This window comes from Neoarius graeffei, chromosome 5 (genome assembly GCF_027579695.1).
Source record: "Neoarius graeffei isolate fNeoGra1 chromosome 5, fNeoGra1.pri, whole genome shotgun sequence".
In the NCBI taxonomy this organism is placed as follows: Eukaryota; Metazoa; Chordata; class Actinopteri; order Siluriformes; family Ariidae; genus Neoarius; species Neoarius graeffei.
The window spans coordinates 38,989,610-39,004,383 of record NC_083573.1 but is presented as its reverse complement, the minus strand read 5'-3'; the positions used below and the strand labels follow the sequence as shown (position 1 = coordinate 39,004,383).

General features: G+C 41.5%; 2 protein-coding genes across 7 annotated transcripts in view; one reads left to right on the top strand and one right to left on the bottom strand.

Annotated features, from left to right (window-relative positions):
• Nucleotides 1-718, bottom strand: part of u2af2a (U2 small nuclear RNA auxiliary factor 2a) — a 28,747-nt gene extending 28,029 nt beyond the window's left edge. Inside the window, exons 1-2 of one of the 4 annotated variants that reach the window (XM_060921660.1) lie at nt 518-718; nt 183-279 (exon numbers count right to left, since the gene is read on the bottom strand). In XM_060921660.1, coding sequence (XP_060777643.1) covers nt 183-231 — 49 coding nt within the window. In that variant the 5' untranslated portion in view covers nt 232-279; nt 518-718. Of the gene's footprint in view, nt 1-182 lie in introns of all 4 variants that reach the window. The other 3 variants (XM_060921658.1, XM_060921661.1, XM_060921662.1) reach the window with 3 other exon arrangements.
• Nucleotides 30-14,769, top strand: isoc2 (isochorismatase domain containing 2). Of its 3 annotated transcripts, none has more exons than XM_060921664.1 (6): nt 30-96; nt 5,312-5,436; nt 12,579-12,791; nt 12,883-12,953; nt 13,051-13,168; nt 14,591-14,769. In XM_060921664.1, coding segments are annotated over exons 1-6 (594 nt in total). In that variant the 5' UTR covers nt 30-95; the 3' UTR covers nt 14,657-14,769. The 3 variants fall into 3 exon arrangements, with proteins under 3 accessions (XP_060777647.1, XP_060777648.1, XP_060777646.1); XM_060921665.1 differs by lacking the exon at nt 30-96 and adding an exon at nt 1,435-1,618 and having other exon boundaries at nt 5,312-5,409; XM_060921663.1 differs by lacking the exon at nt 30-96 and adding an exon at nt 1,435-1,618.
• Nucleotides 14,770-14,774: the final 5 nt, after the last annotated feature.

The following is a 14,774-nucleotide window of genomic DNA, read 5'->3' as shown; positions in this document are numbered from 1 at the left end:
GAAACATCAGCTGTTTGTCTACCATGTGATGATGAGTTACAAAATGTTATCTAGATCACTAGCAGGCAGTCACCTCAGCAGCTTCTCCTCACACCAGTAAGTAGTCATTTATTGGTTTTAGTGAGTTATTATTACTAATAGCTGTTTTTGAAGTAGGGCAAGGTTTATTTCTCCCCACTTACCTTGCTTGTTCTCGGTTAGCTGTCTCTCGAATTCGTCAAAATCTGACATTTTCCTTCTACAACTCAGAGGCGCTAGCTGAAGCTAACAGCTCTTTCACTGCAAAGATGCCCAAACAATCAGGATGTGCACAAAAGCTTCACTTAAAACACACTCCAACACAACAGAATATTAAAAAAAAATTAAATAAATACACTGCAGCACTAATCGCGGTTTTATCCAGCAGAGGAACACTGTTAATGATCCCCGAAATCCTCCTTCAAGGGCCACACACCAACACAAAGGCTAGCATGTCAACAAAACATGCTCCCATTCACAGTTTGTTGTAGATACTTACACATATACTTAAATTACTTTGTTTTGTTACATTTCCATTCGATCTTACACAGTCCCATGCTAGTAATAAAAAGCATGTCATTGTTTGTAAACACACAAAAACATCTCCAAGACAGGAAAGGCCCACACACTGAGCTCTAGGTAAAATCTGAAGAGCTGTTGATGAAGTGAAGCCGTCTGGCCGCCATCTTACCACTCCTATCGCGTGTATTTGGCTTATGTGTTAAACCGTTGTGTCTGATCAAACTTGCCCGAAGAAAAGTATCTCCTGACTCTTTTCTCCCTTTTCATCACCACTTGTTATTTTCTCAATGATCACGTAAATAACTTGTCCAATGTTATGTAGTCTAAAGGACAGATCCGCTCCGCGGTGGGAGTGGTAAAATGGCGGCCTGCTGGCTTCACTCAGACAAGATCTCCAGATTTTAATGGACCACAGAATAGGACAAACACTTCCGGGTCATGGTCACATTAACACCGATTGTTTTTAATGAAATATTATTTGGCTGTACATTTAGAGAGAAAATGTAACTCACAATAAGGTAGCATACTTATTATCCACCTAGATTTAATATTAAATTTAATTTGATTTAATATATATTTTTTTAAAATTGAAGTTTTATTCCCTGGACGTAAAAATACCGTTGTTTGTTTTAAAGAAGAAACGTTAACATATTTTCAGGGTTTGTGAACGCTCTGTGACTCTTATATAGGACAAAATGACCGCAGTATGGCTTCTCTCAAAAGCATTTACAACACACAGCCAGTGGTTATTTATTTTTTGACGCATTGAGAACATTAGTTAATACAGAGCCAGGTTAGCTTTTTGTCGCCGTCTGATTGAATGCGCCAGCTGTCAATCATAATCTTAACGTTTTTATTGGATAAGAGCGGAGGCGTGACGGGAGGTGCTACTGAAACGCCTCCCTGTGTCCTGAAAGTGGGTGATAGTATCTGGAGGCACAGCAGGTTTTATTTGTTACTAACATCTGACGAATTGGACTAAGCTCCTTGACTTCACTAATAACACCAGGACAGTCGTGGTGACCTGTCTTTAATCAAGTTTAACCCAAAGCTTTGAAGATCACTGGGCATTTTAATAGTAAGTGCTGCTTCCAGGCTTCCTTGACTTGTTGGTCTGTGTGCAAGGGTCAGTGGACAGACAGGTTTATGTAAAACCTTAAACACAGAGGTGAGAAACTGCAGCAAGTTGATACATGACCAGAAGATCAGACAAACAAAAAGTTCAGGAGTGCACCAGATACTTTAGTGTGAGCATGAATCATTTCAGCATGTTGCCTAAGTTCACACAAGTGAAGGCAAGACACTACAGTTATACAGAAATAGATATCTTAATGAATTACTAATATTCTTGTAAGTGGGTGTGGTTTTTTTTTTGCATTTGCATGTACAAACCCAGGGGTGGCACGGTGGTGTAGTGGTTAGCGCTGTCTCCTCACAGCAAGAAGGTCCGGGTTCGAGCCCTGTGGCCAAAGAGGGCCTTTCTGTGTGGAGTTTGCACAGTGTCCGCGTGGGTTTCCTCCGGGTGCTCCGGTTTCCCCCCACAGTCCAAAGACATGCAGGTTAGGTTAACTGGTGACTCTAAATTGACCGTAGGTGTGAATGGTTGTCTGTGTCTGTGTCAGCCCTGTGATGACCTGGCGACTTGTCCAGGGTGTACCCCGCCTTTCGCCCGTAGTCAGCTGGGATAGGCTCCAGCTTGCCTGCGGCCCTGTAGAACAGGATAAAGCGGCTAGAGATAATGAGATGAGATGAGATGTACAAACCCCATTTCCAGAAAAGTTGGCCTGTTTTCCAACATGCAATAAAAACAAAAATCTGTGATATGTTCATTCACATTAACCTTTATTTAACTGGTAAAAGCACAAATAAAAGATTTTTAATAGTTTTATGGCCCAACTTCAAAGTAGACTGCCCTGCCTTTCAGATTTCTCAAATTTAGGCCATAAAAAGAATTTTCCCTGACGCCCAAATTTTTTATTTATTTATTTTTTAGTGGACCGAAAGCTACTGAATTCGAGTTAAAGACTTCTGATTTTATTACTTTTTCCCTAAAAGAACAGTTAATTAATTTAGAGCCCCGTTGGCCCTAAATTCTCCACCATTTTTTCCTTGCCTCACCGTGACACAATACAAGAGACTACGTCATGCATGAGGTGGTGGGCTTTCCCTGTTCGCGCAACGCATTGTGGGATACAAATTTGAAACAGGAGAGAACGATGGCAGATGTGAGTGCACACATGAAATGTGAAAGACAGACTACAGTAACGGAAAGTGAGAAGAAATATGTTATTTACCAGCTGGGAGGTTCGTATCTGAAATACTGTGACCGAGGTCTTGAAAGTACTGACTGGGGCCCTCTGGGCCGAGGTCCGTATTCAAGGCCGAGGTCACGGTTTTTCACCATACGGACCGACCTTAAAGGAACAGTCCGCCGTACTTCCATAATGAAATATGCTCTTATCTGAATTGAGACGAGCTGCTCCGTACCTGTCCAAGCTTTGCGCGACCTCCCAGTCAGTCAGACGCGCTGTCACTCCTGTTAGCAATGTAGCTAGGCTCAGCATGGCCAATGGTATTTTTTGGGGCTGTAGTTAGATGCGACCAAACTCTTCCGCGTTTTTCCTGTTTACATAGGTTTATATGACCAGTGACATGAAACAAAGTTCAGTTATACAAATTGAAACGTGGCGATTTTCTATGCTATGGAAAGTCTGCACTATAATGACAGGCATACTAACACCTTCTGCGCGCTTCGGCAGCACATTGATACGGAGCTCAGATATCAATGCGCTGCCGAAGCGCGCAGAAGGTGTTAGTACGCCTGTCATTATAGTGCGCACTTTCCATAGCATAGAAAATCGCCACGTTTCAATTTGTGTAACTGAACTTGTTTCATGTCACTGGTCATATAAACCTATGTAAACAGGAAAAACGCAGAAGAGTTTGGTCGCATCTAACTACAGTCCCAAAAAATACCATTGGCCATGCTGAGCCTAGCTACATTGCTAACAGGAGTGACAGCGCGTCTGACTGCGTCTGACTGACTGGGAGGTCACGCAAAGCTTGGACAGGTACGGAGCAGCTCGTCTCAATTCAGATAAGAGCATATTTCATTATGGAAGTATGGTGGACTGTTCCTTTAAGCTGGTAAATAATATATTTATCTTTTTCTTTACCAAATTCTAACAGCAAAAGGGAAAAGCAAGCTGCCATTTTGAATCCTCATTCACGGCTGTAATGCAAATGGCTTCCTCCTTGGTATACAAGTGCACTTCCATGGCAGGAAAAAAACTACATTTTGCTGCCTATGTAGTCCCCTATTTATACAAAATTGAGTCATTCAGGATTCAGCCATGTTTTTGCTCGGCGTTAGCAACAGTTAGAGGTTGTTAGCTTTCTCCTGAAATGTTTTCTTTTATTCCTTCTTCCTCGGGGTAGTAAAACTCGCTTTCGCTGTGAACACTGTCGTTATCGCTATCCATGCTGTAAAATTAATGCTATTCTCCTGAGAAATGTGAAAATAAATGTTGACACAAATTGCTACGATGTTTGTTGTGAACAAGCAAGTCGCCAGAGGTCCGTAACCGGGGTCCGTATCGTAGGATACGGACCCGCTCGCCAGCCAATCAGAGCGCAGGATTTGATGGAAACCGGACTGCGAAAAAAATAAGACGTTATGTTGCGAAGGAAAGGAAACGCAGGACCAAACTAATTAATAAATATCGGCAGTCGGTGAGCACCTCCGTGTGATCAGCTGTTCGTTTAGCGACAGAATGATGGAACGGTCAGTGCACGGTCAAGGTAAACCTGTAGATGGCAGTAATGCAACACTGTGGATGCCAGCTGCCGTAAAACCCAAAAGATGAAGACGACGACGGCTCAGGTAAACCTGCGCGTGCGCACATGGACTTCCTCTGTCTGTTTGACTGCGTGAAGCAAGCGATTGCTTGCACATTATTTGCTCGGGAATGCCCTTAGATTAAATAACTTCCCAGCCACAGAATGACCTGTTTTTTTTTTTTTTTTTTTAAAGATATTACAAAAATAAACATATCACAATGACCAAATTTCAGAGGGAACTAAATTTCACCGATTTTTATGAAATCGAAACTCGATAATCAAACATTGAGCCTTCTTGCTGTGAGGCAACAGTGCTAACCACCACATCACTGTGCCATCCATGAAACAAACTAGTCTTAAAATTAGTCTAAAAAACGCTGTGTCTGCGAAGGTTTCCTCAGGTTTGTTCCTACAGTCCAAACAAAGACATGCAGATTAGGTCAACTTGCTCCTCTAGATCACCCATAAGTGTGAATATGATGGTGAATGGTTGTTTGTGTGTGTCTCTCTCTCTCTCTGTGTGTTAGGCCTACGATAGCTTGGCAACATGTACCCTGCCTCTTGCCCAGTGTCAGCTGGGATTGGCTCCAGCTCACCCGCAACCCATAATGGATAAGCGGTATAGAAAATGAATGAATGAAAGAACGAATGGTATGACATGATTACGTTGAGTGGGTGGAGCTTTGGAGTCATTCAAAGGTGCTACATTTCACACAAAACTGGACATGAGCTTACAATAAGAGTGAACTAAACATAAAGTGAAACAGACATCTTGTTGTGCCATGCCACCTAAATGTTCTCATGAGTGGCATCCAGAGCTGAAGTGATCAAACTAACATCCATGAAGCTGTTGCTTCAGAGTTAGTTACGGTAGATATCAACGTGTTTGTTTCTCCTGACAAATGTAGTTACATTAAACGATCTCTTTCAGTGGCGCGTGTAGGAAAGCTGTCCTCCAAAAGCTCAGTGCTCTTGCTGTGCGACATGCAAGAGAAGTTCAGACCAACGATCTTCCAGTTCTCCAATATTGTGAGTAATGCAGCAAGACTTCTACAGGTAATTTGTCACTCGACCTGTTTTGGACATGCTTGTACAGCCTTTTGCTCTTAGACCGCATGGTGTAATACACTATACTGTAACCCTTCTGTTCTATTTGGCTAAAAAATGTCACTTTTTTTCTGATGGAGTCCAAACTGATAGTTTGGTTTGTGGGCCTCAGCTGGACTTTACTCAGAGGCTGGTGTGAGCATTATATTAGTATTTGGAGCTCGCCATTTAGTACACTATAGTTCCATTAAATAAGCAATGTTAACAGAAAGACTTTATAATTAGCCATCATTTCTAATTACACCACTCACCACAAATTAAAAAAAAAAGACAGTATTTAGCTAACCAGCTAAATTAATAGCTCTATGGCCACTTTTACTTCTAGGCATTGTTTAGCCTTTTTACATTTATGTGACATTATTTCACATGATCTTAATTTCCTGTCTTTGACTAACCCAAAGAATCGTCCATGATATCAAGGCCTATTGCAAGTCCAGCAATGGAACTACTCCATGTTGTAAGACAACATTTATTAGCTTGTAATAGCATGTTTGTGTGTGTGTATTTGTATGTTAGGGTGGAGCTAATTTTTAAAGTTATTAAATATGACCATCTTACCACCTAATTTGATTTTTATATATATATTCCGTTAAAATGATCGGTTTTTCTGATGTAAAAAAAATGAGACCACGATAAATAATTTCAAAACTTTGCCCACCTTTAATGTGACCTATAACCTGTACAATTCAACTGAAAAACAAACATCTGTTGTGGGGAAAAGCATTTAAAAAAAAATGTACAATAAGTTGGTTGCATAAGTGTGCACACTCTTAAACTAATACTTTGTTGAAGCACCTTTTGATTTAATTACAGCATTCAGTCTTTTTGGGTCGGAGTCTATCAGCCTGCCACATCTAGACTTGGTAATATTTGCCCACTCTTTCTTGCAAAAGCGCTCCAAATCTGTCGGATTGCGAGGGCATCTCTTGTGCACAGCCCTCTTCAGGTCACCCCACAGATTTTCAATTGGATTTAGGTCTGGGCTCTGGCTGGGCCATTAAAAAACCTTTTTGGGGTCATTGTCATGCTCATCCCATCCCTCTCATTATCTCTAGCCGCTTTATCCTTCTACAGGGTCGCAGGCAAGCTGGAGCCTATCCCAGCTGACTATGGGCGAAAGGCGGGGTACACCCTGGACAAGTCGCCAGGTCATCACAGGGCTGACACATAGACACAGACAACCATTCACACTCACATTCACACCTACGGTCAATTTAGAGTCACCAGTTAACCTAACCTGCATGTCTTTGGACTGTGGGGGAAACCGGAGCACCCGGAGGAAACCCACGCGGACACGGGGAGAACATGCAAACTCCACACAGAGAGGCCCTCGCCGGACCCGGGGTTCGAACCCAGGACCTTCTTGCTGTGAGGCGACAGCGCTAACCACTACACCACCGTGCCGCCCCATTGTCATGCTGAAAGTTGAAATTCCTCTTCAGCTTTCTAGCAGACACCTGAAGGTTTGGGGCCAAAATTGACTGGTATTTAGAACTGTTCATAATTCCCTCCACCTTGACTAAAGCCCCTGTTCCAGCTGAAGAAAAACAACCCCAAACCATGATGCTGCCACCACCATGCTTTACCGTGGGTATGGGGTTCTTTTGGTGATGTGTAGTGTTGGTTTTGCACCAAACATACCTTTTGGAATTGTGGCCAAAAAGTTCAACCTTGGTTTCATCAGACCATAACCCATTTTCCCACATGCTTTTGGGAGAGTTGATGTATTTTTTGTGCAAAATTTAGCCGGGCCTTGATGTTTTTCTTTGACCCTACCCCATAGTCCAGACATGTGGAGAATACAGGAGATTGTCACATGTAGTACACAACCAGTACTTGCCAGAAATCCCTGCAGTTCCTTCAGTGTTGCTGTAGGCCTCTCGGCAGCCTCCCTGACCAGTTTTCATCTTGTCCAGTTCTCGGTAATGTCACTGTTGTCCCATATTTTCTCCACTTCTTGATGACTGTCTTCACTGTGCTCCATGGTATATCTAATGCTGTGGAAATGTTTTTGCACCTTTCTCCTGACTGATACCTTTCAACAATGAGATCCCCTTGATGCTTTGTAAGCTCTCTGAACGCTGGCTTTTGCTGGAGGATGCAACTGAGTAAATGTCTAAACTTTTTTATTTGGGGTTAATCAGAGTCATTTTAATTGATGGTAGATGTGAACCCAAAAAGACTGAATGCTGTAATTAAATCAAAATGTGCTTCAACAAAGTATTAGTTTCAGGGTGTGCACACTTATGCAACCAGCTTATTTTATGTTTTTCCCCCAAACAGATTTGTTTGTTTTTTCAATTGAATTGTACAGGTTATAGGTCACATTTAAAGGTGGGCAAAGTTTTGAAGTTATTTATCGTGGTCTCATTTTTTTTACATCAGAAAAACTTGCCATTTTAACAGGGTGTGTACGCTTTTTTTTATATCCACTGTATATATAAATAATTCTGGTAAAATGTTAACAAAAATGAAAATGGGCCTAGAATAATACTACACTGGAATGGACTGTGGCAGCATTAAATATGATCAGTTTATTAAGGGTTTATTGCAAAGTATACAGTGAAATGTACACTGTGCAATTGTTATAGTGTTAATCATTTTAAAAACTGATCACTAACGTTATGGAGCTAACTGATCTAGCTGATCCCATCCCACAGTGCCTGACAACATAAGCTGAAAACATGCTTAGGAAAAAAGCCTCTCCTGGCCCTTGGTCTACCCAAACCCAAACTGAAGACCCCCTTTTTCTTTTTTTTTTTGAGTACCTCTGAAGTCCGGATACAGAACTATTGTGTGGTAAATATGCCACATTACTCTACTTGTCACTGTATAAATAAACTATTTTGTTGAGCAATATTTTTTTTTTAAATTTACTTTATTGATAAAATATATCAAAAAGAAAGTGCCAATAGGCTAAATAAAAAGCCTGTAGAATGGGTGCTTCTTTCGAATACGTGTCTGTGTGCAATTATCCGAATATGTTCTGAATCTGTAGTTCTGTACAATATATACACTACCGTTCAAAAGTTTGGGGTCACCCAGGCAATTTTGTGTTTTCCATGAAAAGTCACACTTTTATTTACCACCATAAGTTGTAAAATGAATAGAAAATATAGTCGAGACATTTTTCTGGCCATTTTGAGCATTTAATCGACCCCACAAATGTGATGCTCCAGAAACTCAATCTGCTCAAAGGAAGGTCAGTTTTATAGCTTCTCTAAAGAGCTCAACTGTTTTCAGCTGTGCTAGCATGATTGTACAAGGGTTTTCTAATCATCCATTAGCCTTCTGAGGCAATGAGCAAACACATTGTACCACTGGAGTGAGAGTTGCTGGAAATGGGCCTCTATACACCTATGGAGATATTGCACCAAAAACCAGACATTTGCAGCTAGAATAGTCATTTACCACATTAGCAATGTATAGAGTGGATTTCTGATTAGTTTGAAGTGATCTTCATTGAAAAGAACAGTGCTTTTCTTTCAAAAATAAGGACATTTCAAAGTGACCCCAAACTTTTGAACGGTAGTGTACAAATACAGAGCTGCCCAAGAACACGTGTCTAATTTTTCTAAAACTTACATCCACAAAATAGAAGAAAATAAAATTACATAAATCATACATTAAACAAGACGCGATCACAGCGAGCTTCATCACAGAATTGCAAAAGACTAGAATTGTTTACGAAGTATATAATAATATAGTTTACAGTTTGTACACACGGCATTATAAATACACAAAAATATTTCATCTCTTTGAGCTTTGTACACAATGTATGATTTTTATTGCAAATTTTGCATTAAAATGTATTACTTTTGTTATCTTCGAGTTGATTGAGCTACCATTAAAATTTAAGATATAATGCACAAACTTTGTCTATATGGTTTTTAGTACAAATGGAACATGTTCAGGGGGTAAGACCAAATAAAATGACAGAAAATTGGTTTCCAGTCATTTAAGCTCCACCCTATTGTATATGCGTTACTGTGAATGATACTGACTGGACCCCGTGAGCTGTTTGTAGGTGGGTGGAGACACTTGTATAACATTTTGAAATGAATCCACAAACAAGGCAAGGGCTAATTATAGAAAATGCTAGCACTCGTATTTCTGTTAAATGCTTGTAATGAAATACACTCTCAGGCCAAATGTTTGTGGGCGCTTGTCCTTCTGACCCATAATGGGGCTGTCCTTAAACCGCTGCTACACAACAAGTTGGAAGCGCACGGTTGTATAGGATGTTGTTGTATGCTGTAGCATTACAGTTTCCCTTCAGTGGAAATAAAAGGTCCAAACCTGTTCCTGCATGACGATGCCCCTGTGCACAAAGCAAGCTCCATGAAGACATGGTTTGCCAATTTTGGTCGAGAAGAACTCGACCTCCTGGCGACTTGTCCAGGGTGTACCCCGCCTTTCGCCCGTAGTCAGCTGGGATAGGCTCCAGCTTGCCTGCGACCCTGTAGAAGGATAAAGCAGCTAGAGATAATGAGATGAGATGAGAAGAACTCGACCTCTAGTGGCCTCAACCCCACTGACCACCTTTGGGATGAACTGGAACACTGACTGCACCCCAGACCTCATCAGTGCCTGATCTCACTAACGCTCTAGTGGCTGAATGAACACAAATCCCCACAGCCACGCTCCAAAATCAAATGGAAAGCCTTTCCAGAAGGGTGGAGGTCATTATAACAGCAAAGCGGGACTAAATCTGGAATGCGATGTACACCAAGCACATATGGGTGTGATGGGCACAAGCCTACACTAACTGGCTACTGTATTAGGGACACTCATCCACCTGCTGTTTAATGCAGTTCTCTAATCAGCCAGTCCCTTGACGGCAGCGCAATGCAGCAAATCATGCAGATACAAATCAAGAGCTTCAGTTAACGTTCGCTTCAAACATCAGAATGGGGAAAAACTGTGATCTCAAAGTGTAACTTTCTTTCACTGTGGCCACTGTGGGTGTTGGTTTGAGCCAGATACAGGTTTGAGTATTTCAGAAACTGCTGATCTCCTGGGGTTTTCACACACAGCACTCTAGAGTATATACAGAATGGTGCGACAAACAAAAAACATCGAGTGAGCTACACAACAACAGTTCTGTGGGTGGAAACAAACGCCTTGTTGATAAGAGAGGCCAGAGGAAAATGGCCAGATTCATGGTTTAAGCTGCCAGGAAGGATATAGTAACTCTTTACAACCGTGGTGAGCAGAAAAGCATCTCTGCATGCAAAAGCAGAAGACCGCATTGGGTTCCACTCCTGCAGCCAAGAACGGGAATCTTAGAATCAAGAACAAGTTCCTATTAAAGTGGCCGGTGAGTGTATATTCATATAATGTAGGTAACTTCAGTTCCAGATTAGAGATGTCTGCTGCTGAGTACTCAGGCCTGATCATTACACCATGTTGGTGAAATACAGTGCTTCTTTAGATCAGCGTGGATGTGGAGCATAACCAGGGAACACTGGGCATGAGTCAGTAATAACCCTGTTTAGGACACCAGCCCTTTCAGAGAATGGTGCATGCACTCGTTCACACCTAGGGAAAATTTTAATATTACATAACAGGCGTTTAGCAGACGCTCTTCTCCAGAGTGACATACGACATACCCAGAGCAGCCCGGGGTGAGGTGCCTTGCTTAAGGACACTTCAGCCATTCCTGCTAGTCCAGGGAATTGAACCAGTGACCTTTTGGTCCCAAAACTGCTTCTCTAACCACTAGGCCTTGGCTTCCCAAATAGAACAACTCTACCAACTGGCTTGATTTTGGGAGGTGAGCGCAAGCCAGAGAGAGAACCTGCTGAAATCCAATATGGACACAAGGGAAAACATGCACAGGATGTAACCAGGAACCCAGGAGCCGCACCTCTCACTGTGTCATCTTTCCACCCAGTTATGATCGTCAAGATTATAACTGTGATGAAGATTGTGGAAAGATTTGTATAAATGTTTTGTAAAATGGTATGTTTTCAGAAAACCTGACCACCTTGGAAGAACAACAACAATGGGTTAAATGCAGAGAGGAATTTCACATGAAATTCCTCATCTCATTCTCATTATCTCTAGCCGCTTTATCCTGTTCTACAGGGTCACAGGCAAGCTGGAGCCTATCCCAGCTGACTACGGGCGAGAGGCGGGGTACACCCTGGACAAGTCGCCAGGTCATCACAGGGCTGACACATAGATACAGACAACCATTCACATTCACACCTACGGTCAATTTAGAGTCACCAGTTAACCTAACCTGCATGTCTTTGGACTGTGGGGGAAACCGGAGCACCCGGAGGAAACCCACGCGGACATAGGGAGAACATGCAAACTCCGTACAGAAAGGCCCTCATCGGCCACGGGGCTTGAACCCGGACCTTCTTGCTGTGAGGCGACAGCGCTAACCAGTACACCACCGTGCCGCCCACATGAAATTCCTCTCTGTATTTAACCCATCTGAAGCAGTGAACACACACACACGTGAACAATGAGTGCGCGCGCACACACACAGCAGTGGGCAACCATGCTAACAGCGCCCGGGGAGTAGTTGGGAGTTCGGTGCCTCGCTCAAGGGCACCTCAGCCCAAGGCCGTCCCATATTAACCTAACTGCAAGTCTTTGGACTGCGGGGGAAACCGGAGCACCCGGAGGAAACCCACACAGACACGGGGAGAACATGCAAACTCCACACAGAAAGGCCCCCACCGGCCACGGGGCTCGAACCCAGAACCTTCTTGCTGTGACCGTGCTAACCACTGCACCACCGTGCCGCTTCGTGGAAGCTAAGCATCCTAGAACCCTTACATTCAGAAAACATTGTACTAACCTAAAAATGGACTGTTGTGGCAGAAATCTCATTGGGAACATCTGGAAAAAAAAAACGAATGACAAGAAAATTGTAATGGTAAAGAGAGAGTGTGCTTTTATGGAAAATGAAGTTGATTAAATTCATAATTGCTCCATCTTTGTTTAAACAGTTGAAAAAAGATCCATAAGACGAATATTTGGTACAAAACGAACTCCAAAGAATACCTCGTCAACGGTGTAATAACACTGATCCCAAGCCAGACGTTTTTCACGTGTGATTTCCTCTGTTGCAGGCTTGTCGGATCCTGGGTATTCCCCCAATCCTGACTGAGCAGTACCCTAAAGGCTTGGGTCCAACTGTGTCCGATTTGGGTGCCGAGGGCCTGAAACCCCACACTAAAACCCGCTTCTCCATGCTAACAGAGAGTGTGGAGAACGAGCTGAAAAGCCTGGGTGACCCCAAGCAGGCCATACTGTGTGGCATTGAGGCCCAAGCCTGCATTGCTGTAAACTCCGCTATATATTTCTCTACCGTAATTGATTTATGCTTATGGCTGCACAGCAGAGTACGAGTCCTTTCTCCTACTTTATTTACAGTGTACAACCTATGATCTTCTGGATAGAGGTATGGAGGTACATATCGTTGCAGATGCTGTCTCGTCTCGGAGGTATCGCAGTTCACTTATAGCTTCAGTTCACTTTAACGCTTCAGTCCTCTGACATTAAACATGGATGAGGTGAAAACGTGTGGCTCTTGTTCCCCAGTCAGACAGACCGGCTGTTTGCTCTCTCGCGTCTAAAGCAGAGCGGAGCTTTTCTCACCACCACAGAGGGCATAATGCTGCAACTTGTACAAGATGCCAAGCACCCCAACTTTAAGGAGGTACCACTTCACTGCATAAAACAGTATGGTGTACGGTGGCCTGGAAGTGCAAAACGCATGAAATACGCAACAGCAAATTCAGAAACGCATTAGAGCGTTAACTTCCAGAGGCACCGACCTTACTCTGGGTGCGTATTAGTGGCTTGTAAAGCTGACGTGTGATTAAAAACATCAGGAGCTTCATTTAGGTTCATTTTCCATGTGATTTGTAAACATCCTCCAGCTCTCCATTTTCCATGAGTTCTCAGATTGATGCTGTAGCCAGTCAGCAACGAACATGTGACATAGGATCTAGTCTTTCCATTTTGAGTTAATGTTGATGTGTTTCTCATTTTGCTGTTGTTTTTTTCATGTGCTGTGTTATAAGGTTTGCTTTTGTGTCATTAGATTTGCTGTGGTTTTGTTTTGCTGTTTTTTTGTTTTTTGTTTTTTTACTGCTTTTTATTTATTTATTTTTTTTACTTATTTATTTTATTTATTATTTTTACTTTTTTTTATTTATTTGTTTACTGTTCTGCTTTTACTTCTGTAAAGCACATTGAACTGCCACTGTGTATGAAATGTACTATATAAATAAACTTGCCTTACTTTCTCTAGTTTTGCTGTGCTTCACTGTTTTTACGTTTGCTGATTCTATTTTGATTTTACTGCTGTTTTTTACTTTATGTATTTTTGTTTTTACTGTTTGGTGTGTGTGTGTGTGTGTGTGTGTTTACAGCTTTTTTTTACTTCTGTTTTTATTTTTACTGTTTTTATTTTGCTGCTGTTTTTGTGTTTTTTACATTTGCTGTTTTTTTTTTTTTTTATTTGTTTTATTTTTACTGTTTATTACCTTTGCGCATGCATTTTTTTTTAAACTACTTTTTTTTAACTTTTGCTGTTTTTTGTGGGGTTTTTTAACTGCTTTTTTTACTTTTGCTGTTTTTTTTAACCTTTTGCTGTTGTATTTTTGGTTTTGCACTTGTGCATTTTGTTTTGTTAACGGTGTGTGTTTTTTTTTTTTTTTTTTTTTTTTTTTTTTGTTAGTCTCTCACTTGGCCGGGTCACCTTTAAAAAGACAACATTAATCTCAATGAGACTTTACCTGCTTAAATAAAGGATATGAAGATGAGGAGTATAAGCCACTATAAAATTATGTACACTTATGTAGCACCCATTAATGTATAATCTTACTTAAATTAATATCAGTTGAATCATATTTAACTTTTGACACTTTTCGTGGTGATTTGAATATATGCTGATGGCTTTTATGGAATTTAGAACTGTAGAAAGTTAGAAACCCTTCCTGAAAAATAGAACACTGCAGAACAGCTGTGCTGGTTACTGAATAAGGAAGTAAGTAAATATGAAACTTTTTGTCACATGCAGTTATTGGTGTTTTTTTTTTTTCGCCTCTTATTGCTTCCATATCTCTGCTCACAGATCCAGAAGCTTCTAGCTCATCCTTCTCCAGATACAGGTCTCCTCAACTTCTTCAGCTCCCTGTAGGAGAAGCGCACTACGCCATCAACAGCAGTCTCAAAGAAGAAGGCAGCAGTATCACGATGCATCGAATTATCTTTGTACAAGTTATATTTTAATTAAAAATCATTTCGTTCAAATTTGA